The 25397-nt window shown below is 43.5% G+C and overlaps 1 protein-coding gene across 4 annotated transcripts in view; it reads left to right on the forward strand.

Moving 5' to 3' along the window:
• The window catches only part of MCOLN2 (mucolipin TRP cation channel 2), a 51952-nt gene extending 28381 nt beyond the window's left edge, over window positions 1–23571 (forward strand). For all 4 annotated transcript variants that reach the window (XM_072754719.1, XM_072754720.1, XM_072754718.1 and 1 more), the window contains exons 7-14: window positions 1798–1897; window positions 7522–7634; window positions 8799–8948; window positions 10463–10564; window positions 10671–10793; window positions 18422–18628; window positions 19988–20109; window positions 22724–23571. In XM_072754719.1, the coding sequence (XP_072610820.1) occupies window positions 1798–1897; window positions 7522–7634; window positions 8799–8948; window positions 10463–10564; window positions 10671–10793; window positions 18422–18628; window positions 19988–20109; window positions 22724–22760 (954 nt within the window). In that variant the 3' untranslated portion in view covers window positions 22761–23571. The remainder of the gene's footprint in view (window positions 1–1797; window positions 1898–7521; window positions 7635–8798; window positions 8949–10462; window positions 10565–10670; window positions 10794–18421; window positions 18629–19987; window positions 20110–22723) is intronic.
• Window positions 23572–25397: the final 1826 nt, after the last annotated feature.

A 25397-nucleotide genomic window follows, 5' to 3' on the forward strand; every position in this document is an offset into this window, starting at 1 on the left:
TCTACTGTTGCAGATGCCAAGTGTAAAACACACCAGCCTACATAGATGTGTTAGATGCAGTTGTGTTAGAAGCGGCTTAATGACACTTTCTAGCATTGTCGATCCAGAGACCATTACTTTGGAAAATGGAGCAAGCCCTTTCCAAGTTCTTCTTTTTTTTTTTTTTTTAAGATTTTATTTATTTATTCATGAGAGAGAGAGAGAGAGAGAGAGAGACAGGCAGAACGTGGGACTCGATCCCAGGTCTCCAGGATCACACCCTGGGCCAAAGGCGGCGCTAAACCGCTGAGCCACCGGGGCTGCTCCCTTTCCAACTTCTTAAAACCAGATTTCTGGGCTGCAAAGAGGACTTTTCAAAATTGCCTTTGGCCTTTTACTCCCCTAATACATTAGAAGAAAAGTCTATGACAGGTGTTTAAGTGTCTATGATGTTTTTCCTACTTTCAAAGGAAGGTCTTTGCAACCGTTGTCGCAGATGTTTTCAAACCTCCTGGCAGACACTGCTTCCTTGATCTGAAGGCCAGTCTGCAAAGGATTACTTGTTGCTTCTTGTGGTTTGGGAGGAGGCATGTGCAGTAGAAGAGAATGTTCACTTCTGTGGGGAGAGTAACCAGCCTTCTCATCTCATGGAGTTTCATGCTTTCCCTCTGGCCCTCGCTCCCTTCCTCATGTTTATTGAGGGGCAAAACTGAATGCTGAGCTGAAGTTGTATGTGACCAGCTTTCAGCAACTTGGAAGAGTGCCTCATTCAACAACAGTCAGTCAATATGTGATGAGACCCTCCTATGCACCAGACATTGCCTCCTATAGAGCTGCGGTGGCTCTCAGGAAGCTTAGAGCCTAGTGGAAGAGCGAGACTGGAAAACAAGCAAAGAAAGAAATGAAAGTAATGATAAATCTTGACATGCAGTGAGGAAGAACGTCTCTGGCAGAGGAAAGCATGATTAGCCTCCCTGGGGTAACCTCCAAATTACAAAACACATTACAAAATGTGTTTACCTAAAGCAAAGAGCTTGCTGAGCTGAATGCGTAGGTGATCTGTATTGAATCCACAAGTGCCCGAGCATCTCTACATATAAGCCACACTCTGTGTAATCCAAGAATATCACTCTGACCAAACCAGAGGCTTGAGCATTAAACTTGTTGGCTCTATTGCCCTACCTAGGACCTGTGAGCACACCTCCACTAACCCTGGCACACTCAAGGCCTCATTCTCCCCTATGGAAGCCCCACAAACACTTCTCTCAAGCTCTCAGATCTCCGCATATGTCACTTGTAAACTAAATGACTGAAACATCATGTGGAAGAATGAGGCTACCTGGAAATCTTAAATTCAGCCTGCAGCCTGGGAGCAATCTTTGTCACTTCTGAAAGTATTATAGGTAGCATTTGAAGCAAACAGAAAAATAATTTCTAGCCTAGGGAAGACCTAGGTTTTTGTACCCAGAGGAATAAAATGAAGCAAATGCTTTTAAATTCCATTTGGTATAATAAATGTGTTCTCTTGTCAAAGATTGGTGAATCTTGGTTTTGTTCCTAGGACTGATTACTTGTTTTGCTCTGAGGTTTCTCTGCACCCAAACATGATTCAGTAGAACTTTACATATTCACCCTTTGGATCACATTTTTTCATTAATAATAGAAGTTTGTGAAGGAATCATGTGATGTGGACATTTTCATCAGTAGAATTAGTTTTGACTCAGTATGCTGTTTGGATGCCAGTGATATTTTAAGCAGAGATGATCCAGGGTGCCCGTTCTGTGGGGTGGTAACCTTTCCATACATTTGTGTCTCCAGATTACCTTTGACAATAAAGCTCACAGTGGCAAGATCAAAATTTATTTTGACAGTGATGCTAAAATTGAAGAATGTAAAGACTTGAACATATCTGGATCTAGTAAGTATGTTACCTGCTTGCCTGTCATGGATTATGGGTGATTTTTAACCCTTTATTTTGGGACTTGGGATGTTTAAATGGTGACGGGAAGAAAGAGCTCCAGAAAACTCTTGAGCATTCAGTTCTGTACGGCATATCCTAAAGCTTTGCCTTTTTGTTCAGTTTCAGCAGGTGTTGATTACACACCTCTTGGGAGAGGCAGTGTTCCCAGTCTTAGGAGCTAAGTTTCTGGAGCCTGGGTTTGGGTCTTGGTTCTGTTCACTGTGCCTGTGATCTTGGACAAATTACTTAACCTCTCTACTTCTTAGTACATTTCTCTATAAAATGAGGGTGATGGTATCTACCTTCCAAGATGTTGATTAGTAAATGAATTAGTAAGTCAAGAAAAGCACTGAAAACAAGAGTTGGCACATAGTAACCATGAAACGCTATGGAAAGAGAAAGAAAATGCCTTAGTGAGAGAGACTGACATGCCTGTGAAATCTAAGCAGTGGAGATAGAAAGGGATGTGAATAAAGCAAGCAAAGGTTAACTTTGGGCCCGAGTGAGAAATAAAATCTAGCAGTGATTTTTGGAGAAAGTGTGCTTTGAGCCAAGCCTTTGACAATGGACAGAGATTAAGGCTTCAGAGCTCAGAGAGCAGCCTGGACAAACACTGGGTAGTGTACTGAGTTGTTACTCAGAAAACCCCTCTTCAGCCACAGTTTAAAACGGGCTATGCAGCACTTCCCACTGAGGGGGTTGTGATGGTGTTAATAATGGATTGTCATATTTCTTTTCTTAAAAATTTATGTATATATTTGAAATAGAGAGGGAGAAAGTGCAAGCAAGTTGGAGGAGGGGTAGAAGGGGGGAGAGAGAGAGAGAGAGAGAATCCCAAGCCAGCTCCATGCTGAACATGGAGCGGGGCTTGATCCCATGACCCTGAGATCATGACCTGAGTGGAAATCAAGAGCCAGACACCTAACTAACCGAACCATGCGGGCACCCCGGATTGTCAGTATTTTTTAATTTACAAATTTTGTTGAATTTGCCTTTGTCCAAATTATCAGAACAGAGTAAAATGTAAAATACCTGTAGTTTTTAAACTATTTTAGATTTATTTTAATCTAGATTTGTTTGTGGCCCATTGCTGTTCAGTTATATAATACATCTTGAAGAGTGTAAAGGATTGGTTTCAGTATTTCCATTAACTGACTCAAGGCTCTGATCAGCATAGGCAGTTTTAGTTTCCTTCTGTTTGAAGTGGTTTCTATTTCCCAGCAGACGCACTGTCTCCACAGAAGCGCACAGATCAGATGCATACTTGCCAAGTCCTAGTATAGGTTCAGCTATTTAATGTGAGAAAAGCTAACCTTTGTGTGCCATACAGGAAATGTGGTTTGGAACAGTCATTCTGACCGAATGAGTTAGTGGGTCACACCTGTTGTCAGAATATGGTTTTCTTCCTCCCCAGGGGCTGGTCCAGTGTTCATGAGCTTTCCTTGCCTGTACTCAGATCAGAGCTCTGGCTCCCTTCTGTGGCCAGGAAGGAGAAACACAGACATCACAGACCTCTGAGTAGAAATACTAACATTTCTGTTTCTCCCAGAGCTGTGTCCTAAGAAACCAAATTGTGTTACTAGGAGAATATGAATTATGAATGATGTGCTGAAACCCTTAAGAAGCTGAAGTTTGGAAACCAGCTTGTGAAGTGGATTTTTTCCCTTCTGTCTATGGGTGCTGTCTGGTGGAATGATTGATTGCTCTGGCTTTGGAGGAAGTGGGAAAAGGCGAGGGTGACATCTGGTGGGATCTTTGTGTTATTTCCAGAAAGTTCTGAGGCTCCTTCAAGTCTGTACACTTAACCCTGTACACTTAACCCTTCAGGTCTGTACACTTTCTCTTCCTCTTGTCATTACCTATGTTATCTCAGGAAGAATGATGAGGGATTGTCCATTTTCACATACAAACTTCATGTTGCCTTTTATGACTTCTAATACCTATCCTAAGTTTGCCACTAATCTTCACTTTTTTTTTTTTAAATCTTCACTTTTAACTGGATTTTATAAACATAGCAAGTTGGGCATGAGGAGCAAAATTCCCCACTGGCGAGTGGTTTCCCAAGTGTCACAGGGGAAAGGGGGTTTAGTCGGCAGAGGAAGCCCTGGGTTAGAGTCCCTCAGGTGGGCAGTGTGGCAGTGTGTGCAGGACTTCTCAGGACCTCTGAGAGAGTGGGTGGTGTGTAGGGTTCCCTAACCATGTTGGCAGAGCATCTCTCTGGATTAGTGCTTTATAACCAAAGTATAATAAATGTTCCTGTGGAGCTAAATATAGATTCAGTAGAAGTAAGAAAGTGATTACAACGTTCATAAAATACTTTTTGTAGCACACTAACTTGTCTTCTCAATAGATCAAATTAAAACAGAATATAAGAGAGAGACAAACTAAGAAACAGACTCTTAAAAAAAAAGACTTATTTATTTTAGAGAGAGAGAGAGAGAGAATGAGGTGGGAGGGAGAGTCCTAAGCTGACTCCACGTTGAGCATGGAGCCCAACACAGGGCTCAATCTTATGACCCTGAAATCATGACTTGAGTTGAAACCAAGGGTCAGACAAAGGAAAAGTCAGACACTTAACCTACTATGCTGCCTAGGCACCCCAAGGAACATATTCTTACCTTTAGAGAACAAACTGATGGTTACCAGAGGGGAGGGGAGTAGGAAAATGGGTGAAACAGGTGATGAGGATTGAGGAGGGCATTTGTCATGGTGAGTACCGAGTGATGGATGAAATTACTGAATCACTCTATGGAACTCATAGTGTGCTCACTAACTGGAATTAAAATAAAAGAAATTTAAAAATTAAAAATATAAAAGTGTGTCCGAAGCTAATATGATAAACAACAACAACAACAACACAACCAGAATATGACACTGGTTTCTCTGTTAGGAGGGACTGTTTACCTTTCCAGATATGGGCCTCTGTTTCCCCATTCGTATATAAGACAAGGTACAAATAATCATAGAGGTTTTGTTCTGGTTGTATGTCAGAAAGGAACGTACTAGATGTTGTCCTTGCATTTCATAAGGTTTTCGGTCCTTCTTCCCAAGAACTATACCGATTCCCTCTGCCTCATTTCATGGCTAGATAGGTAGGTAGGTAAGTAGGTAAGCAGATAGGTGGATAGTCAGTCAGTCTTGGGTTCTGGTTGAGTTGTTTTCTTACCTACCCATCAGATGTTATCTCAAGGTAACTTAAACTTCATAATTATAAAATGGCTATAAGTAAAAATAAGTGCTAGGTCCTGTTCAACAAGCACTTGATCTGGATTATTTCACCTGATTTCCTGACAGCCCATGCAGTAGGGACAGTTGCTTCCCCTATTTTGTAGTGGAAGCCTCTAAAGCTTAGTAAGGCTAAATAATTCTCTCAGTGAATTACATTTACTATCCGACTGTGCTCATAACCCACAGATGAGCTGCTTTGCCCTCAGACCCACCTGCCATTGTAGCTCACACCTTTGCATTATTAAACCCATGGACACTTGGTCTTTCTGTTAAATGCCTCTTTTGCAGAGGTGTCACTGGGGAGCGCCCCACTTTTTAATCCCTCTCGGGCACCCCGCCAAAGGTCACCTGTCCTCAGACCCATGCTGTCTCCCATGGCCCTTCCCAGTCTACGTCCTGAGCTCAGCTCTTCTCACAATTCCCCACATCGCTGCCCCTCTCCTTGTCCTTCCCAGTCTGTGTTTCCCTCTCAGGACCTCTCAGTGGTCTCTCTCAGTGGCCGGGTCCACACTCATGGCTTTTAACTACCACCAAGTCGTCCTCTCTTATCGTGAATGTCCAGACTGAGCTCAGTTCACCCAAGACAGAAAACCAGGAGTCGTTCTTGGATGCTCCTTCTCTTATTGCTTAGGTCCCTCTGGAAACCAGGTAGACTGTCGGGCTGTCACGGCTCCATGCCTTCTCTCCCTCTGCCTGTAACTGAGCTCACACCTTCACGGGTTCCAATTTGGATTATTTGGTAGCCCTCTCATGTTCTGTGGGAGTCTCTGCATTCATCTGGAAGCACACTGAAGCATTATGAAAGCACAGTCACTGTAGTGTTGGGCAAACACACACAGTCCCCACTTCCTAGGGTCGGTCACTTACTGGAGAAGATGGACCTCAAGTGATGTACAGTAGGAACCGCTGGTGATGCTGTTCCTTCCCTGTGCTGTTCCAGGTGCTTTCACATATGAACTTGTGTAATTCTCACCACAGCCCTATGATAGAGTGGGTTCCCCCCCCAACCATTTTTTATTTTTTTATTTTATTTTTATTTTTATTTTTTTTTAAATTTATGATAGTCACACAGAGAGAGAGAGAGAGAGAGAGAGGCAGAGACATAGGCAGAGGGAGAAGCAGGCTCCATGCACCGGGAGCCCGATGTGGGACTCGATCCCTGGTCTCCAGGATCGCGCCCTGGGCCAAAGGCAGGCGCTAAACCGCTGTGCCACCCAGGGATCCCCCCACCTTTTTTTAGATGAGGAATCTGAGGCAGCTTCCCCAAGACCCCACAGCTTCTGAGTGCAGAGCTGAGATTCAGGCCAGCTCATTCTGCTCCCCAGACTATGTCTTTCTTGTTTTGCACCGTCTCTCTGCGCCTTGCTGTGCCCTTAGAAGATGTAATTACAGGGTCAGTGGCCATCAAACAGAGAAGGATAAAAGGAGCTCTGGGTGTGTGTACTTGCGGAGAGTGCGATGAAAGAGTATAGGAGGAGGCTAATAAAGATGGGAATTCAGGGAGTTCTGAGGAGGAAAACATTTCATCTGAAACCTGAGGCTGAAAAAGAAACATCTAACTTGCAGGACAGGGAGGGCCCTGCTCTGGGCAGAGCAATCAGCACTTGCAAGGTCCCTGAGGCAAGAGAGCAAGCAAACCTGATAGGAGCAGGGATGGAGGAAGAACAGTATGGCCTCAAGATAGAGAAGGTGGGGAGAGGAATGGCAGGTGATGAAGCTGCAGGAATGGGCAGGGGGCCAGGCATTGGGAATGCTCCCCTCAGGTCCCAGAGAAGCTGGGGCTACCGGTGCATCTTTCTCCATTACCTCCCCCCGCCCCCATGCTCCTGGGTATTCCACGCCAAAAATTTGATTTACTTCCTTTCCAAGAGGTTCTTTTCACCACGTGCAGAAGAAGCTAACTAAATTGGCCTTATTTGCTGGTAAAGAACTTACACAGTAAGGTTGAGAAGCAGGAGTGGGGATTCTGAGGAGTAGTGTTTTAAATTGCTCCCTCATTAATGGAGAACTTGATGTTTGTGCTTTTATGAAAAAGACAAACTCAAGAGTTTGTCAGTTTTGCCTCTTTTGAATAGAGCCCAAGTAGACCACTGTCTGTTGAGCTCTAGCCTATAGAAAATATTTTTAGTACATTTAGCAGAGAGCGTAATATTTTTATGTGTGCAATCCTTAACGTCAGAGAATGTTTCACCCTGTTTAAAGACTTCTGAATGAATGCAGTGTGATTTGTTTCTGATGATTAAGTATTTATCATTTGAACTTCTTTTCAGACTGCCTTTTTTTTTTTTTTTTTTTTTGGAATTTTTTCCTAAGTAAGGTGCGTTTAACGTTTGAATTCTGTTTTTGTTCCTCAGTTCAGAAAAATACTCAGTATGTCCTGGTGTTTGATGCATTTGTCATTGTGATTTGCTTGGCATCTCTTATTCTGTGCACAAGATCCATTGTTCTAGCTCTCAGGTTACGCAAGGTAAGCGTGCGTTCCAATATTCTCCCTCCCTTCTTGGCTTCTGTCCTATTTGTCCAGACAGTGGACCCTTGACGTTGGGTCATCCTGCCCTTTCTGGAGCTCTCAATTAGATTAGATGCCTTTGAATGATTGCCCTCCCTTCTAGGCATTAATCAAGCTGAGGTGTAGAAGGTGAGTAAAGGCTCCTGGCATGTCAGGCGGGATCAGATAATTATCCTGCTTAAAACTGAGCTCCTAGGCACAAGTGCACAGTGGTGAACTCTCAAGCTTTTGAATGTTTCCAGTACGAGATCCTTTTAAATTCAGGAGTTGATCTTAAGAACAGAGTAATAGCATGTGTAGGTTTCATCTTTTGTCTCCAAATCAGAGTTCATTTTGACAGGGAGGCATGGTAAATGAGTTATAATGAAGCATAAAATACTTTATTCTATTTTTAAAAATAGTTTAAAAATTCTCTCCTGAGTTTCTTTTTACCTTTTTACCCTCAGAGTTCTTTTGAACATATACTTCAGCTTCCCACAAATCTTTTTCTGGTTTGTGGCATGTGGGTAAAAATGCAGACTGGGGTCAGAGGAAATAGGAAGTCATCAGTTGTGGATACCATTTGTGGAGCAAGAAAATAGTCTACATCCTGTTTTTCTTATTCTTGACCTTTGTTGTCTTATTTTGTAAATATCCACTTCTCTTACCTTTCTCCCAGGCCTCTTGATATTCTGAACCCAAGGTCAGAGTCCTGGGTCTGCCAAAGTTAGGGGGCACCATTGAGAGTGGCCACTGACTCTCATTGTTGGGAGCACCCAATTCATGGTTAGCCTTTCTGAAGATAGGCCTGTTCATAGGGTTGTCAGATTGAAAGAGTTGATAATAGGTAACATACTGGGAACGTACTAGGTGTTAGCTGTTATGACAAGAGTCTCTTGGTGTTAGAGCATAAGCATTTGATGGTCACGTTAATTTAGCAGGTACTGGAATACTCACTTATAGCTACACTCGATTATGAGGGGAAGTAAGGGCTCTAGTCCCCACCCTCAAAGTGGATCTATCAAGTTGGGAAAGGTAATGTCGTATCATTTTACAGGCGACAGCACTGTTTTGCGCTTGTCTTCTCCTTCCAGAGGGCAGTGTGTGGTTTGTAAGAAATGCTTTTTAAAATGTTTGCCACAGAGATTTCTAAATTTCTTCCTGGAGAAGTATAAGCGACGTGTGTGTAACACCGACCAGTGGGAGTTCATCAATGGATGGTATGTCCTGGTGATTATCAGCGACCTAATGACAATAATTGGATCCATATTAAAAATGGAAATTAAAGCAAAGGTGAGGGGCAACCCATTTGAATCCTCTGTTCTTTCTATTCTTCTGGGTGACCCCAGGCACTTTGAGGTATAAAATCCTTACGGAGGCTACTTTGAGCCTCATGTTTTCACTTTTCTCACATCTGTATAACTGAAGCTTCCTCTGACTTCATTCCCCATCAAAGGAAAGTGAGAAAGCCATTGTCCTGTGGCAGATGATATTCCTATGAGCATCCCCCAGGAGACTCGGCAGCATCTTTAGATCAGGAACTGAAGTTTGAGAAGATTGACTGTTTGGGTGGGCTTCATTTTTTTTTTTTTTTTTTTAGTTGCAGAAAAAGCAGCTGACCCATGAACCAGTCATGTCAGGAGCCAGTGGTGACCCTTGGGGACTGATGGGTGCTCTCAGAGGGGAGTGAGGGTGGGAGTATTGAGTGGTCACCAGGCATCTGACACTCTCTTGTTGTTCATTGATTTAATCTCACGACTGCTCAACGACAACTCCTCACCGGCCATCCTCCCCTCCATGCTGTCAGTGGAGTGGAATGTTACTCACGTCTATTTTTTTCATTCCTTAGAATCTCACAAATTATGATCTGTGCTCGGAACGTCTATGCTCTTTGTCTGGGTTGGCGTCATCACCACCTTTACCTCCTAACCACAGTGTCTCCCTCCTCTCTGCTCTCACTACTCTGGCTTTCTTCAGCCTATCTTCCTCTTTGGGCTGCACTGCTGCAACAATCTCCTCATTGGCTTTCCTGTGTTCTCTCTTATATTCCTCAGGTCCATCCACACCACTGTCAGACTCATTTTCTTGAAGTATCTAAACCCTCTGCCTCATGGGCCCACTGGGATGAAGCCATCTCCCTTCAGCAATGGCCTCTGCAGTCCACATCATCTTGCTCTGCTTCCCTCCCCGTCCTAGCTCTCCCAAACCCATCAGTACTCATCTCTAGGACATCCTGCCTGCTCTTGGCCTTGTGCCTCTGTGTAGCCTTTGTCCATTGACCTACAGTACCCCTGCCCAGCCTGTCGTCCAGGCACACCTCCATTTTAGAGTCATGCCATGGAAAGCCCTAGGTGACAAGCTGGGCGTTGTGGCTCTCGTTGCACTTAGCATATTGCGTTATAACTGTGTTTGTGTGTTTGTCTACTCAGTGAGACCCAGAAGTCCTTGAGAACGGTAACTGGCTTAACAAATCAGGTTGGAGCTTTCTTTCAAAACTAACTGAGTGGTATTATTTGATATTTAACAAGCACCATTACTTTATACACTTTAATTGCCTAGGTCAGTAGTAAAGGCAATTTCTACTTTAGGATATTGTTTGAACAGAAACTCAGTTTAATCACTTCAAATACTAAGAGGAAATGAGAAACACATTTGGAATTGGGCTATTTTTCTTCTTCAGTTTACGGCTCTTAGTGGCACCTATAGAGAGGCAGGCCGTCTATTCTTTTCCAGTCAATTTAAAATGAGGCTAGTAAGGGGAGTGGAGTGGAATGTTTTTACTCACGTCTATTTTTTCCATTCCTTAGAATCTCACAAATTACGATCTGTGCAGCATTTTGCTCGGAACGTCTACGCTCTTTGTCTGGGTTGGCGTCATCAGATACCTGGGGTACTTCCAAGCATATAATGTAAGGATGTGGCATTGGGTTGGGCACTGGGATGGAGACTCATTTCTTCTTTGGGTCCTACTTGGCTACTTTTTAATTACCCCCATTCTGCTGGTCTTTATTTCAGGTGCTCATTTTAACAATGCAAGCCTCACTGCCCAAGGTTCTGCGCTTCTGCGCCTGTGCTGGTATGATCTATCTGGGCTACACGTTCTGCGGCTGGATTGTCTTAGGACCATATCACGACAAGGTGTGCAGCCCTCATTCTTTCCTCTGCAAATTAGGCACTTGGGACCCTTATAAGTGGGTCCCTCCACTGCCCTGCTTTCCGCTTTGCTCTAGCATGTACCCTCGACGCCAGTAAGATGTATCTTTGCGTCAGTTTTCTTTCCCTTTTCAGGATATTGAAGCGACTTCAGAATATTGAAACAAGAACTGTAGGATGGTAACCAGAGTTACATTTCCTAGTTGTCTTGGACTGGCTTCTGGGGGGGAGGGGCATCACATACTCACCCAGCTGATCATCAGATGAGAAATGTTTGGACATGAGATCACTATAATACAAATGAAAATGAAATGGGAGCAAATTATTATAATATCCTTCTAACTTAAAGGGTTAGGGTTTTCATCCCCATTAACTGAGAGGAGTGAAGGTGACAGAGACTGCCCAGAATGACCATCTTAGGTCTGTGATTAAAGTGATAACACCTGTTGGCTTTGCAGGTGGTTGATTGCAGGGTCATCTTACTACCTTATGAAAGTTCAGTATCTGAATTCTCAACTGTCGCTGGGCTTTGGTCAGCAGCAGCATCTCAGGGACATGGAAGTCACTTCCAGATGTTCTTGTTTAAACAGATAAATTTGATCGATAGACGATGCCTCAGGAAATGAAATTAGGTAGGCCTTGTCTTCAAACCAAAAAAAGAAGTGAAAGGAATTATTGCATCTTATCGGTTTTCATCCACGGGCCTCTGTCAGTTGGAACAACGGAAACAACACGGTGAACAATGGTAACAGCTATTACGTGATGCTCGTGTGTTAGGTACTGTCTGCTCTTATTTCATCTCGGTAGCCCAGGGGACTCTTATCTTGGCTTAGGTTCTCTGCAAGGAGGAAAGAAGCAAAAATGCAAAGGATTATGTTGGAGCTTGTAGGACAGCTCAGCCTTAGGTTTTGACCTTGACAGTTGCATTAAACAAAACATGATCAAATCTGGTTTGCAAACTGCTCACAAGAAGCGAGCGGTCCACAAAGCTCCAGCTTCCTGTGTTTGCATAATAAAATAACTACACACACACACACACACACACACACACACACACACACAGGTTTCTCCTCTGCAAGTGTTATACTGAACATGTCCAAAGAGAATTCCTGTTTGAGAAACTGTATAAATAACAAAGTGACAATCCCTGGGTTAATAGTAAATCTTGATAATCTTATTGCTCTTCCAATTCCATGCCACTGCGTTAAAGATGACTCATGAGTAAAATTGTTCTTTGATATAATCTCTGTGATCTGGAGAACTTACTGTCTTAGTACTGAGGAAAATTTACATTTTTCTTCCTGATGTTGCCTCCTGCTCTGAATGCGTCTCCACATTTTTGTCACTGGAGGGCAGTGTTGCACTGTGTGGAATGAACACTGAGCCTAAGAGTTTCTGCCTCAATTCCGGCTCCAAGGCCTCAGGATGAGGCTTCTGTCTCCTTTGCCCTTCCTCTCTCCTACTCCATCATTATTCTGGAAGGTGCTCAGATAATGTTGCTTGAATTTTACTAACCTAGCTACCATTCTCGAGCATTATATGCTAATTAATATAGTTCTGAGTATAGAACTAAATAATCTAAGTTCTTGGGGGATCCCTGGGTGGCGCAGCGGTTTGGCGCCTGCCTTTGGCCCAGGGCGCGATCCTGGAGACCCGGGATCGAATCCCACGTCGGGCTCCCGGTGCATGGAGCCTGCTTCTCCCTCCGCCTGTGTCTCTGCCTCTCTCTCTCTCTCTCTCTCTCTGACTATCATAAATAAAAAAAAAAAAAAAATTAAAAAAAAAAAAAGAAAATAAATAATCTAAGTTCTTTACCTCTTGCTCTGTCAACCCTCCCAGCAGTCCTGTGGGGAAATATTCTATTTCTTTTACCAAAAATACGGTTCTTTTTTTTTTTTTTTTTAATTTATTTATGATAGTCACACAGAGAGAGAGAGAGGCAGAGACACAGGCAGAGGGAGAAGCAGGCTCCATGCACTGGGAGCCCGACGTGGGATTCGATCCTGGGTCTCCAGGATCGCGCCCTGGGCCTCCAGGATCGTGCCCTGGGCCAAAGGCAGGCGCCAAACCGCTGCGCCACCCAGGGATCCCCAAAAATACAGTTCTTAATATGTTAATTTTCCCGAGGCTACCCAGCTAGTAAAGAGCAGAGATAAGATTCAAACCCAGATTTGTCTGCCCCAAAACATGTGCTTTGACCAATAGCCTGCAGGGATTTTCTTGGTATTACCTAAAACAGATTATTACAAAAGAGCATTTAGTTTGACCTATGAATAGATCAACTGTGAGAGGAGATCCACTAACCAGTTTTATTTCTCTCAACGTGTGAACCTTGGAGAAAATGATGTTATTTATTTTGTGAGTCTGAGTGTGTTTTCGTATGTTTGGTTCTGCCCTTTTTTAAGAATCCCAGTGAGATTGGGATGCTCTGGACAAGTGCTATCCAATAAAAACATGAGAGCTACAAATGAGAGCCACATGTGTACTTTCCAATTTTCTAGTAGCCACATTTAAAAAGGGAACAGATGAGGTGATTTGAATTATGTATTTGTTTAATCCAGTATATCCAAAATATGAATAGATTTCTTTAGCATGTACTCAGTATAAAACATTGAAATAATCTACATTTTTTTTTAGTACTTTGAAGTCTAATGTGTATTTTATCCTAATAGCACATGTCACCCTGGACTAGCTGCCATGTATCAGGGACTCAATAGTCACATGTAGCTACTGGCTGCCATGGTGTACATTGCACCTCTTGATTTGTACCTCCCACTTAATGCCAGCCTTCCATTTCTCCCCCAGAAGAGCAGAGGGACAAGGGCTGTCTCTAGGGTTGCGTGGCAGGTCTGTTTATGGCATCTACCTTTCATCTCTAGCCGGACTTTCATATTGGGGAAATGCATACTTGAATCAATCCAGTGAATGCATTTGTCAGTGGAGGGAGAAAACCTTCAGTCTGGTTCTGGACTTTTGTGCTTTTCTTCTCTATTTTGCTGCTGCTGCTTCTTCTTCTTCTTCTTCTTCTTTCTTTCAATCTGAAGTTTAAAATGTTTACTGCCCCTTGCACCCCTTCCCCTGCAAATTAATCCAAACCGTCAGAATGTTTAGATTCTCTGTCAGCATCTGTTGAATCAGAAGACCTTTCGAATTATCTGAAGCCTTGAGAAGCTGGGCACCGCAGCAAGCATTTTCTAGGATTTCTAAAATACAGCACCCTTGGGTGTGGAAGCTAACTCTTCCTTTAAACAAACAAGCAGAACCACTCTGAAAGGGAGGTATCAGGAAAACTAGATTCACACTGCGGTTTGCTTGGCAGCAGGACTCCCATATTTTAGCTCCCTAGTTTCCTGTCAGACATTGGATTTCAGTGGCTCAACTGAAAAGCAGTAAGGGTACAAGTGTCCTGCCAACGTTGATTCCAGCGCTAATGGGCTTGGGCACAGCGCCCTCTCAAAATGTCTGGGCAGCGAGGACTAGAGACCGTTGATGTTTAATAATTCAAGGTGAGGTTTGGAAGAACATTATTCTGATGCGGCCCTTACATTTCCAGAGGACTTTTTCACTGTGAAGGATAAATCAGTCTTCACCTTGTCCTCATTTTACAAATGAGAAGGCCAAGCCATCGAAAAATGGTTGGACTCTGCTGACACCCTGCGTGGAAGCTCAGCAGGGCCCACAGGACATCGTTGAGCTTTCAAAGGCTTCTTTTTTTAAAAGCCAAGCTCCTCTCTTATTCAAAACAACTGTTAGCCACTTAAAATGTTTCCCCTGAATGTTGCATGAGGTTCTCAGGACCAGCTCTTGAAGCAAGTTTTTATGTCATTCTCCATAATACGCCACTGTCGGTTGTGTTTTCATTCAAATGAAAGTTCTCTGTGGCTCAATCACAAGTGATCATTTTGCAGAACAAATGCTCACGTTCTCTGTGGTTCCATAGAACCTAGGGAACACTCTTTATGGAAATAACCATTTAATGCTTACTAAATGTCTACTGTATGCCAAATATTGTCAGGTTCTTCTAGACTGAGGTCTTCGAGGGCAGTGACTACGGCTCTTTGCTCTTTGCATTCCCATGCCCAACATGATGAGTAGAATATGGTAGTGGATCAGCAAACTTTTTAATGAATAAAACCCAGAGGGACAGTAGGGGCTTACAACCTCATAGGAACCAATGCAATTCCCTATAAATGTAGTCCTTCAAGACCAGAAGCACCTGAGGATCTTATTCTCCTTACCCTGGGTATTATTAAAGTTCACTTCCTCTGTGGATTTTGGCCACCGAAACTGACTGTGTGGCTCAGGGCCGCTTCTTGAGGTACAGAATGGCAAGGTGTGTGCCACTTAGTTTATTGGGTCTCTTTTACATTTTTGGTGGGTTAAAATAAATCTCATGTGCATAGAGGAGAGGGAGGTGTGATGGTGGTGAACAACATTACCATTGAGGCAGGCATGATATCTAGGATGCTTCTGAGTAACTGCAGAAGAGAGTAAAAAACAGATTTGATATGTACCCACCAACTGGATATTTGCAGTTTTAGTGAGGCACAGACTGTTACGGGTTCTTGAAACTAGAGAAAGGAATTGACTGGCTTCCAAGAGAATTATTAATGGTGCCGGCAGAGTCGTAATTCATGTCCATAGAAACCAGCCTTGATTTCATTGTCCAAAGGCTAGTTGGGATGGAAAATATTTGCTCTGGGAACTGCCCGTCTTACTGTTAAATAATCTGCATATTGTTAAGTGATTTGCTCAAGTGGACGTTCCCTCCAGATCTCTGCGGAGAGCAACTTTAGAGGTTTTCAGAGCTGTTGCTGATGCGGTAAAGGCATGGGCATGACTTTTGTTTGGGCTACATCAGTATACTCTCCCTGGGTTACAGGCTTTACCCTGTGCGTTCAGTCATGGAACAGGGAGTTAGGACATGGTGTATATTACTTTGCTGGGGTTTGGAGAAGCGTATAAAACCAACTAGAAGACAAGCTAGTGGTTGACTGTGATGCAGAGAACAGGGAAGGGGCTAGAACTGCCAGGACAGTCTGTCTTGAAGTAGACCTTGAAGTCGCCTTTCCACATTGGCTTAATGGAACACAAGGATGTGGAGGGCATTGGAGGGGGGAGAAGGACATCCATCAGGCGAAGAGAACACATCATGAGGGAAAGAGAAAGAAGGGGGCCTGGTGTGTGGGTATAGACAGGCACAGAATGCGACATCGACTCTGAGGAGCAGGAAAAGAGGCCACGTGAAGAAGAAACTTACCCCAACTTTCTTGGTTTGGATTTTTACTTTGCAACCTACCTTTGTGTATATCCGTAAGCAAGAGAAATAACCTGAAGGCCATGTGTTCTATGAAGTTTAGATTTAATAATGTTTGGACTGCAGGACAAAGAGGCTGGAATAAGGAAGACTTGCTTGGAGGTTTCCATAACAATCCAGGTGTAAAGTTGACATCAGAGTGGATCAGGAAAACATCAGAGGAGCAAACAGCCCTTCAAAGAGGGAAGAGCGGGGAAGGCTAATCAATTCGATGTGTAGTTTTAAGTACTTGATTATTTTGGAGTAAATGCTTCTTTGATAGGAGACTGAAGTCAGTGACAGAAATTGGAGATTTCAAGGGAAAGGCTGGTTCCCGGCTTAGGGGGTGGGAGGTTGTACCTTACCTGTGAGTGGAGGAGTTCTTGTAGGCGTTTGTCAGGGCCAGGGCTACCCCCAGAGCCACACGGACTCAGTGGACATGTGCCCCTCGTGCTAAGTAAGGACAGAATTTGGTTCAAAACTCTACACTAACTTGCCCCCTCTGTGTTTGAAAACTGCATTGTTGGAGCCTCTGGGTGGCTCAGTGGATTAAGCAATTAAGCATCTGCCTTTGGCTCAGGTCATGATCTCAGGGGTCCAGGGATCAAGCCGGAGTCCCGCTCCCTGCTCAATTGAGAGTCTGCTTCTCCCTCTGCCTCTGCCTGATGCTCCTGCTGCTTGTGCTACCCCCCACCCCCCACCAGCTCTCTGTGTCAAATAAATAAATAAAATGTTTAAAAAAAAAAAGAAGAAAACTGCATTGTCTTTTGCCTATTAGGCCATTATTTTACATTCCACTAATGTTGAACCCTCGAGATGGCCCTCGAGATGTCCATTTATTAAGCACCTGCTGTTTGTTAGTTGCCATGGCAATCACTGGTCAACCACTTAAGGCAGGATGGCTGCCTGTGGGATTCCAGTGATTCCACACTGCGCACGCTCAGCCCCTGGAGCCTCCCACTAACCTCCTACTAGCGGCATTTCTCCCTGGCACATCAGACTTGGCTCGTTGAAAACTGAGTCCCCCAGGTGTCTGTCCCTTCCCAGGCTTATCTTCATCTCTGCTTCCCCGTCTCCGCAGTCTCTCCTGGATTCCTTGCCAACCAGGCTCCTGCACACACCTCTCGAGGTCTCCCTGCCCCTAGGCTTTTCTCATTCTAAATCTTCTGAGCGCTGGGATTGCCTTTAACAAACACAGATCACATTATGTCACTTTTCTGAGTGAAGGTTTTACTGTTTTCAAGTCAGGGCCTGTATTAGTGTGAAGTGTGTAGAAGCGCACAGGAGGCCTTTGCAGCAGGCATAGACACACCTCTCCAGCCACTTCCCAGGCCGGACTCTGCATTTCTCCTGTGTTCGCTGAGCAGATCCTCCCCTTTCTCCTCTCACTAGCAAACTACTCAGCCTTCAGGCCCTAGTTCTGAGGGTTGCTCTCCTTACCCTAGCTCTACCACAGGGCGTTATGTGGTGTATGTTACATGGTATCTTGATTATGGCCTGTCCACCGTTAGCATGGAAGCCCCTCAAAGGCACGAGCTGTGATCCTTCATCATTTGACACTTTCCCACCCTTTGTAATCTTTAGTTTTTAATGTGTTAAAATTACCCAGGCCCATGTTTGGAAGGACTAAGGTGAAACCCTCCACATAGCAAAACTTTCTTGAGACTGTGCTACGTCTCAGCCTCTTCTCTCTCTGCTGGTTGTAGAATACAGCCCCCACTGTTCTTTCAGAAAGAAGTTTGGCTGATTAGACCCAATAACAGGAAAAAACATTGTGCTAAGAAATGCTTATTACATTGTCTTTTATAATAACAAATATTATCGGGATGTCTCGCCAAGGGAAATAGTTAAATTTGACATCCAAGAGATGGTCTGTTGTATAAAGGCTTTCTAAGTGTGAGCCAAAATCAACAGTCAGACCCTAAACCACCTGAGCCACCCAGGCACCCCAAGGAGAGTTTTGAATAATGTTTTCTTATTATGGTATATTCTGGATGTTTTAAAATGAACATTACAGGCACCTGAGTGGCTCAATTGGTGAGGTATCTCCCTTCGCTCAGGTCATGATCTCAAGGTTCTGGGATCAAGCCTCATGTCGGGTTCTCTGCTCAGCAGAGAATCTGTTTCTCCCTCTGCCCACCCACTGCTGTGCTCTCTTTCTCTCAAATAAATAAAATATTCAAAAAAATAAATAAAATGAGTGTTACTTAATAGTAACAACAACAACCACAACTAAATAAGCTAACTAGATACTTCTCTGCTTTTTTTTGGATAATACCTCTTAAAAGCTAATTTTGGTTCCCCCTCCTCCCCACAGTTTGAAGATCTGAACACAGTTGCTGAGTGTCTGTTCTCTCTGGTCAATGGCGACGACATGTTTGCGACCTTTGCTCAAATCCAGCAGAAGAGCGTCCTGGTGTGGCTGTTCAGTCGCCTGTACTTATACTCCTTCATCAGTCTTTTTATATATATGATCCTCAGTCTGTTCATTGCACTTATTACAGACTCTTATGACACTATTAAGGTAAGTAATATTTCCTGCCAAAAAACAACAGCAAATTCTGTGTGGTTTGGAACACGGGAGAAGAGTATGCTTTTTACTTAAAATAGTACAATTTTATTTTGATTTTGAGGGTGTTTTTAGGAAAGAAACTTTTTTAGGTGCTGGTAGTTAATTTTAAATATGCATTTAGGGCATTGTCCCTGTCACCCCGACCAGGGTGGACTGTGGACTGGTTTGGAAGTGTGTTGGAAAAGAGAAAGGACATGGGTCAGGATGGGCTGAGCCTGGTAAGTCAGGTAGTTGGGCTGTCAGCCTCAGCAGTGACAGGTGTGCCTGCCTGTCCTGGAGCTTAAGTTTTGAATAAGCTTCAGTGAGAAGGGGTGACTGCCACCTTGACAGCCTATCCAGAAATGAGCACACCTATACACAGGATGACCTAGCCATTTGTGTGGTATAGGTTTCCTTGAAATTATGAAAGGTAAAGCTTTGGGGGCTGCTTCACTTCCTTCCTCCCTGAGCCACCCTGTGAATTCCGTATCCTTTCAGACTGTATTTATTGAACTGATTTGTAGCTCGAAGGAAGTTCTGTGCTGCCTATGTGGTGGCACCTCCACACCAGATGGTCCTGCTTGGAAAATCCTGTTTTGAGACCAGTGTCTGAACAACCAAGGGTGTCTTGGGGGTTTGCCCTCTTCTTAAGCCCTTTTCAGGCTAATTCAGAAGAAGGCCATCCATTGGAAATGCTCCTGGGGACTTTGTTTGTCAATGGGGAGATGAGCGCTCATGTGGGAATGGGTGGTTGGCTCTTGTAGCAGGGTGGGCATGGAGACAGGAGCTACATTCTCTTACCCTGTGGGTTCCTGTCTTTGATGTGGCAGTGGCACTGTAAGTGGGCCAAGCCTGGGTGACCTCAGTGAGCATGAGTGAGCGGATCTCAGGGTGTTTGTATCTGTCGGGAAGAACCTGCTGCTTTCTGACGCACTAGGTGACCAGCTTCTATAAAAGTAGAGGAACTGGGGATTGCTTCCCTATAGAGTCTACATTGGCAGTAGGGAAAGGGGAAGTCTTATCTGCACTTAAAACTAGCAATAAAAATTTTGGCTTATGACTCTTTCCTTCATTCCCTTTATTATTGCACGCCTCCCCTGCCCAGCCATGGCTTTCTTTCTGGGATTTTTAGATTGTTTCTGTTCCCATGGTGGCCCTGGCTTGGCTTTCTGGGACTGACAGATTGATGCATCGCTGCTAATATCAGTTCTTGGATCTGAGCTAGCAACGTGGGAGAGTTTTATTTTAGCAAAGGTGGGTTTGATGTGTTGACAGAGGGAACAATTTCTCATGCTCTCTGAGTAAGGTAACAACATTGTGTACTTTTTACAGAAATACCAACAGAATGGGTTTCCTGAAACGGATCTTCAGGAATTCCTGAAGGAATGTAGTAGCAAAGAGAAGTATCAGAAAGAGTCCTCAGCCTTCTTGTCCTGTGTCTGCTGCCTAAGGAGGTAGGTATTGTGTTTAACCAGGTCTCCATGCTCCTGAGGTGAGCTTCTCTGTGGCCTGGACAAAGAGTTCTTCCAAGGTTTACTCTACACTCAGAAATCAGCTTATTGTGGGAAATACTTCGTCTTTCATTTTTCCTCCCACTGAAACTGGCTTCAGAAATGAATTGTTTCTTATAAAACAGGGTAGAAAGCTACGTGACATGGTTGAAATCTCTTGGGAATGTTATGAGACTCTGATGAGAAGGCATGAGTGATATCCCGAAAGTCAAGAAGGTGAACTCTGAGGTGGCCGAGAAAGAGGTCCAAACTCTCGTTGTTCTTAGAGGTGGTGCTCTGGGAACGTCAAAGGCCTTTTCCCTTTCTGCAATATTTGGTGGAAATAACCTTTCTTTTTTTAAAAGATTTTATTTATTTATTCATAGAGACATACACAGGGAGGGAGAGAGAGAGAGAGAGAGAGAGAGAGAGAGGCAGAGACACAGGCAGAGGGAGAAGCAGGCTCCATGCAGGGAGCCCGATGTGGGACTCGATCCCGGGTCTCCAGGATCACACCCCAGGCTGCAGACAGTGCTAAACCACTGTGCCACTGGGGCTGCCCAGAAATAACCTTTCTTGAGCAAAGCAGGAAACTTGCTCAAGAGGAGGCTGTGTGTAGCCCTGGTTGGGAACACACATCAGTAGCCTGCATTGACCAATGGCACTTTGCTCATGTTCAGGACACTTATGCAAATGGTCTATACCTCAGGGGCAAAGCATCTGCATAGTGTTCTGGGGACTAGAATGGGGGTCATATGAGGATAGCTTTCTTAATTGTACCCATATTTGTTTTCATGTGAAGTTGGAGGTGGGGTTGTTGGCTAAAAATATCCCCTACCCATGTTTTTTGAGAATTCTCTAAACCAAATTCCTGAAGGAAGATGGAGGAGCCTAATTGCTGCTTAAAAACCACAGGATGTATTTTCTGTTAATCAATTCATACCGCATCTTGGGATTTTGAAATGATATGATTGAGCATTTCCAAAGAATGTCTGGTAAATATAAAATGAGGTCTTCTGAGAAAAGTGAGGTTTTTAAAAATCACATTTCTTCCTCTCAGAGCATTAAACTGTTGCCATAGAAGCTGGGATAAAGGGAAACTAATTCTCCTAATAGGCAGCTGCTTCCTAAGAGACACCTTATATAAGGAATTCTCGCAGAGCTGCTTTTTCTAATGTGTATTTAACTGTAAAGAAAAAACATTCATCAGAGAATGTAATGGTGAATTCTGGGAAGTCACCAGTCTTTGGTGTTTGGTTTTTGGACCTCAGTGTGCATCACAAAAAGCCACAGGAGGTTGTTAAATGTTTTCTTGTGTAGCCATATGGAACTAGTAGAAGGTTTAAGGGATAGAAGAGAAAAGTTCTTGATCAGATTGAGTCTGAGAGATGAGAACAAGTAGCAGTGTCAGCAGACAGTCACTGTATGGTGTGCTAGGGGCCATTGAAAAGATGCTAGTTCAGAGGAGGGTCTGCTTATAATTTTGAATGAAAGAATTAAATGCAAGGAGGGAGTCTACCAAGGAAGTCAACTGAAGAATGTTGAAAGTTTTCAACAAAGAGGATATCAAAAATAAAAACAGAAGTGTCTATTACCAGAGATGATCATGGGTGAAGTCAGCTAGAACAGTTTTAGTTGAGTCATCAGATCAAGGCCTGGATCCCAGGCAGATTTGGATGGACCCTGCTAAGGGTAAATGAAGCTCATGGGACTGATGCAGGAAATGGATTGTAATGAGAATAAGTGATGGCTTTGACTCCATCAAGAACTCACTATGCCTGATTGTGTTTAAAGGCTAGGAACCTAAGAATGGTATAAATTGAGGAAGGCCATCAACGGAGAGTAAATATTGGAGAAAGCCCTCACTGAGGGAAACTAGGGAGTAAGGGCATCACAGATATTGGTGTCTGGGCCTCCTGGCTGGTGCCCATGACTGACGGCACCAACTATCACAGCTCCACCTCCTGCAGAACACAGATGGTGGTCATTCTTTTTTAATTAAGCAGTCCAGGAACCAGCACAGACTAATTCTCCTTCAAATTATTGACAGAAAAAAAAAAAACAGAAAAAAAAATTATTGACAGAGTTTCTAGCCTGATCATCAGAACACCTTGGGTTTCTGTTTTGGATCCTACCAGTTACTGAATGTGTCCCGTGACCTCTCCTTAACCTTCTGGTCCTTTCAGTGCCACAGGCTGCAACATACGATCTCTGAAACCTCTTCTAGTTCTACTATGGTGTGATTCTTTGGAAAGATCTACTTGGCTGGACAGCTGCAGAGTTAATCTTTCCCCTTCTCCACTGCAGCGAAGGGGACAATCCATTGTAGCCATCGAGTGAGGCTTTGCCAATGTAGGGGATTTAGGGTCCCAGGACAAGGACAGCTCCTTAGAATTGCCAAAAGCATCCACTCAAACCAAAAATGATGTGCATTGCCCTTCTTAATTTTTCTTCTTCTTATATGTGGCACTCAGCATGTCTAGAACTTGTACATGCCTAGAACATAGAGTATTCCTATTCCATTTCAAAGATTTTGAAATCATTGTTTTCTCTTTCATCCTCCCCCTTTCTGACACAGGAAAGGAAGTGATGACCACTTGACACTTGTCAACTAAAATCCTTCTGCTAAAGATAATCAGGTGTCAGGCCTCTTTACCCAGTGACAATGCAGAGGGACCCCAAACAACTTGGACCAGCAGTTCCAAAAATCCCAACTTTTTTTATTTGTGGAGAGGGAAAGAGGACTGTCACCTGGTTGAACACAACTGAAGTTCCAAAGTTTCTCTTATAAACTTGGATGATGAAGAATAGACCAGAGTCAACTACTGAGCATTGGTGCAATAGAGCAGTGACAATGAAATTCTGCATTGGACTTTAATTTATGACATCACAATGTTGGGATGGAAAAAAATGTCACATTTCAGAGTGTGCAAAAACAATGGCACCTAAAGTCATGTGTTGAAAGTTGTGTGTTTATCATCCAATAAGGATTTGTTTTAAAAGTGGTTCTTGGACTAGAAGACATTTGTAAATTCATGGTATGCACAGAAATGAAGTTGGTTGCAATACTAAATTAAAAATTCCAAGCTGGAGAACTATTACGCCTTTTAAAGAACACACTTAAACCAACAAAAAGACCTCTTGTAGTGGACATTTCTGGGCCTGTGTGTGTGTGTGTGTGTTTGTTTCAGCATGACAGGAAGCAGCTGTTGGCATGTTCAGTGAGATAAATTGGAAGCAGAATTATTTGGACATGTTGTCATTTGTGCTAATTGTTGATTGTGCACACATGACATGTGGAAATGAACTGTAGCAGTGGTCACTCCTTTTAACAGTTGAACTCCACTCTGGTGGTGATTTACCCTTGTCAAGCAAGGAAAAATGGTATTTTTTTCCTAAATAAATTTATTTTTTATCACAAAAAAATGGAGTTACTGCTATTTTTTTAGTGTAATATTTCTTAATATCAACTTAGCGTGAAATTCAGATCACATCTCTTTTGACTATCTGGTCTCCAAAAGGGATATCTCACTTTCTTAAAGGCAGTGAAGGAGGGCTAATATGTAGAAGTTAGTCAATAAATATTTATGATAAGGTCTTAAGATCACTTCATGCATGGATTTATTTCATACTTGAGCTATCTTTCAGGGGTCAACTATTTTAAATTTATTAGAGAAGAGAATTTGAATTAAGCAGAACCCTCATCCCAAGGCTCTCCCTCTTTTTTCCCTGCCCTCTCCTGCCAAGCCCCTGTCAGATTTCCTTTCTCATACCCCTTTCCTTGTCCCCCCTACCTTCTTCATTTGCCGGTACCAAATCTAGGCCAGGAAAATCATTCACTTAATACCACTAGCATTAATAAGTGAGTGACTCATGTCTACACACAGAATACTTGGCTAAGGGATCCCTAGGTGGCTCAGCAGTTTAGCGCCTGCCTTTGGCCCAGGGCGCAATCCTGGAGACCCAGGATCGAGTCCCACATCGGGTTCCCGGGATGGAGCCTGCTTCTCCCTCCTCCTGTGTCTCTGCCTCTCTCTCTCTCTCTCTCTGTCTATCATAAATAAATAAATAAATAAATAAATAAATAAATCTTTAAAAAAAAGAATACTTTGCTAAAATTATTTTAATTAACTTCTCTTTTTTAAAGATTTTATTTGAGAGAGAGAGAGAGAGAGAGAGAGAGAGAGAGAGAGAGAGAATGAGCCAGAAGTGGGGGAGGGGTGGACTCCCTGTTCAGCAGGGTGCCTGACACAGGGCTCCATCCTAGGACCCCGAGACCACCACCCAAGCCAAAGGGATATACTTAACCGACTGAGCCACCACGCACCCCATTTTAGTTAACTTCTTACAAAAAAAAAATGTCAAGAGTTATATTCAACTTTTAAACTAAGGACCATTTAACTGGTTGTTCTAGGGTCATTCCCAAGGCTCCAGAATCAGGTATGCAATTAGATCCCTTGCCCCAGTATTTGGTTTGTCTCTGAATAGAACTTCTATTAAAGCCTTTCTGTAATCTGCAGCTGTGACTGCCATTTGAATAGAAGATTAATGATGGTCTTCCATGCTCAGGTTTTTCTTTTATTGGCTTTCATGTTTCCTTTTATTTCTTTTCCCTCCAACTGAACAAAACCCTTTCAGGAAGAAAAGTCTTTTTCAAGGTTACCCTCTATCCATGGAAGTATTGTTTTCTCTCATTTTGATAATTTTAAACAATTGTCGTCTTACCAACTGTATTATCTTTTTGGGTTTTATTGAACAATGTTGCTCTCATAGCTCTGCTAATAGACACATCTGGGACGAACCATTTTGTCTCCCACCTAGGCCTCCACTTGGAGAGTTCACCTTGAACTCCTACCGAGGGCTCTCTCTCCCACCTAGGGCTCCACTTGGAGAGTTGGGAGGCTCTCCTTGAAAAGTGGGAGACGTGTTCTTTCTGGTTCTGCCAGTGTCATCCTGGTATCTCCAACTCTTGAGGATGTTCCTCGTCCGCTTGCAGGGACACACTCACAGCCAGATGCAACACCCTTGAGCTTGTTGACCTGGGGTAGGAGGAAAGAGCATGGGTGTGGACACCATCTGGACAGACTCGAGTTAAAGTTCAAGCTCACCCTGTAGCTCTGTGGCCCTGGGCCTATTACTCTGTGCTTCTAAATGATGGTGATAACCTCACTGAACTGTGGGAGTCACATGTGAGTCAGAGAACCCAGGCAAACCTGGCATCAAATTGAAACCTAAGTCTTTTTTCCCTTTTG

Source organism: Vulpes vulpes, chromosome 3 (genome assembly GCF_048418805.1).
Source record: "Vulpes vulpes isolate BD-2025 chromosome 3, VulVul3, whole genome shotgun sequence".
Lineage (NCBI taxonomy): Eukaryota > Metazoa > Chordata > Mammalia > Carnivora > Canidae > Vulpes > Vulpes vulpes.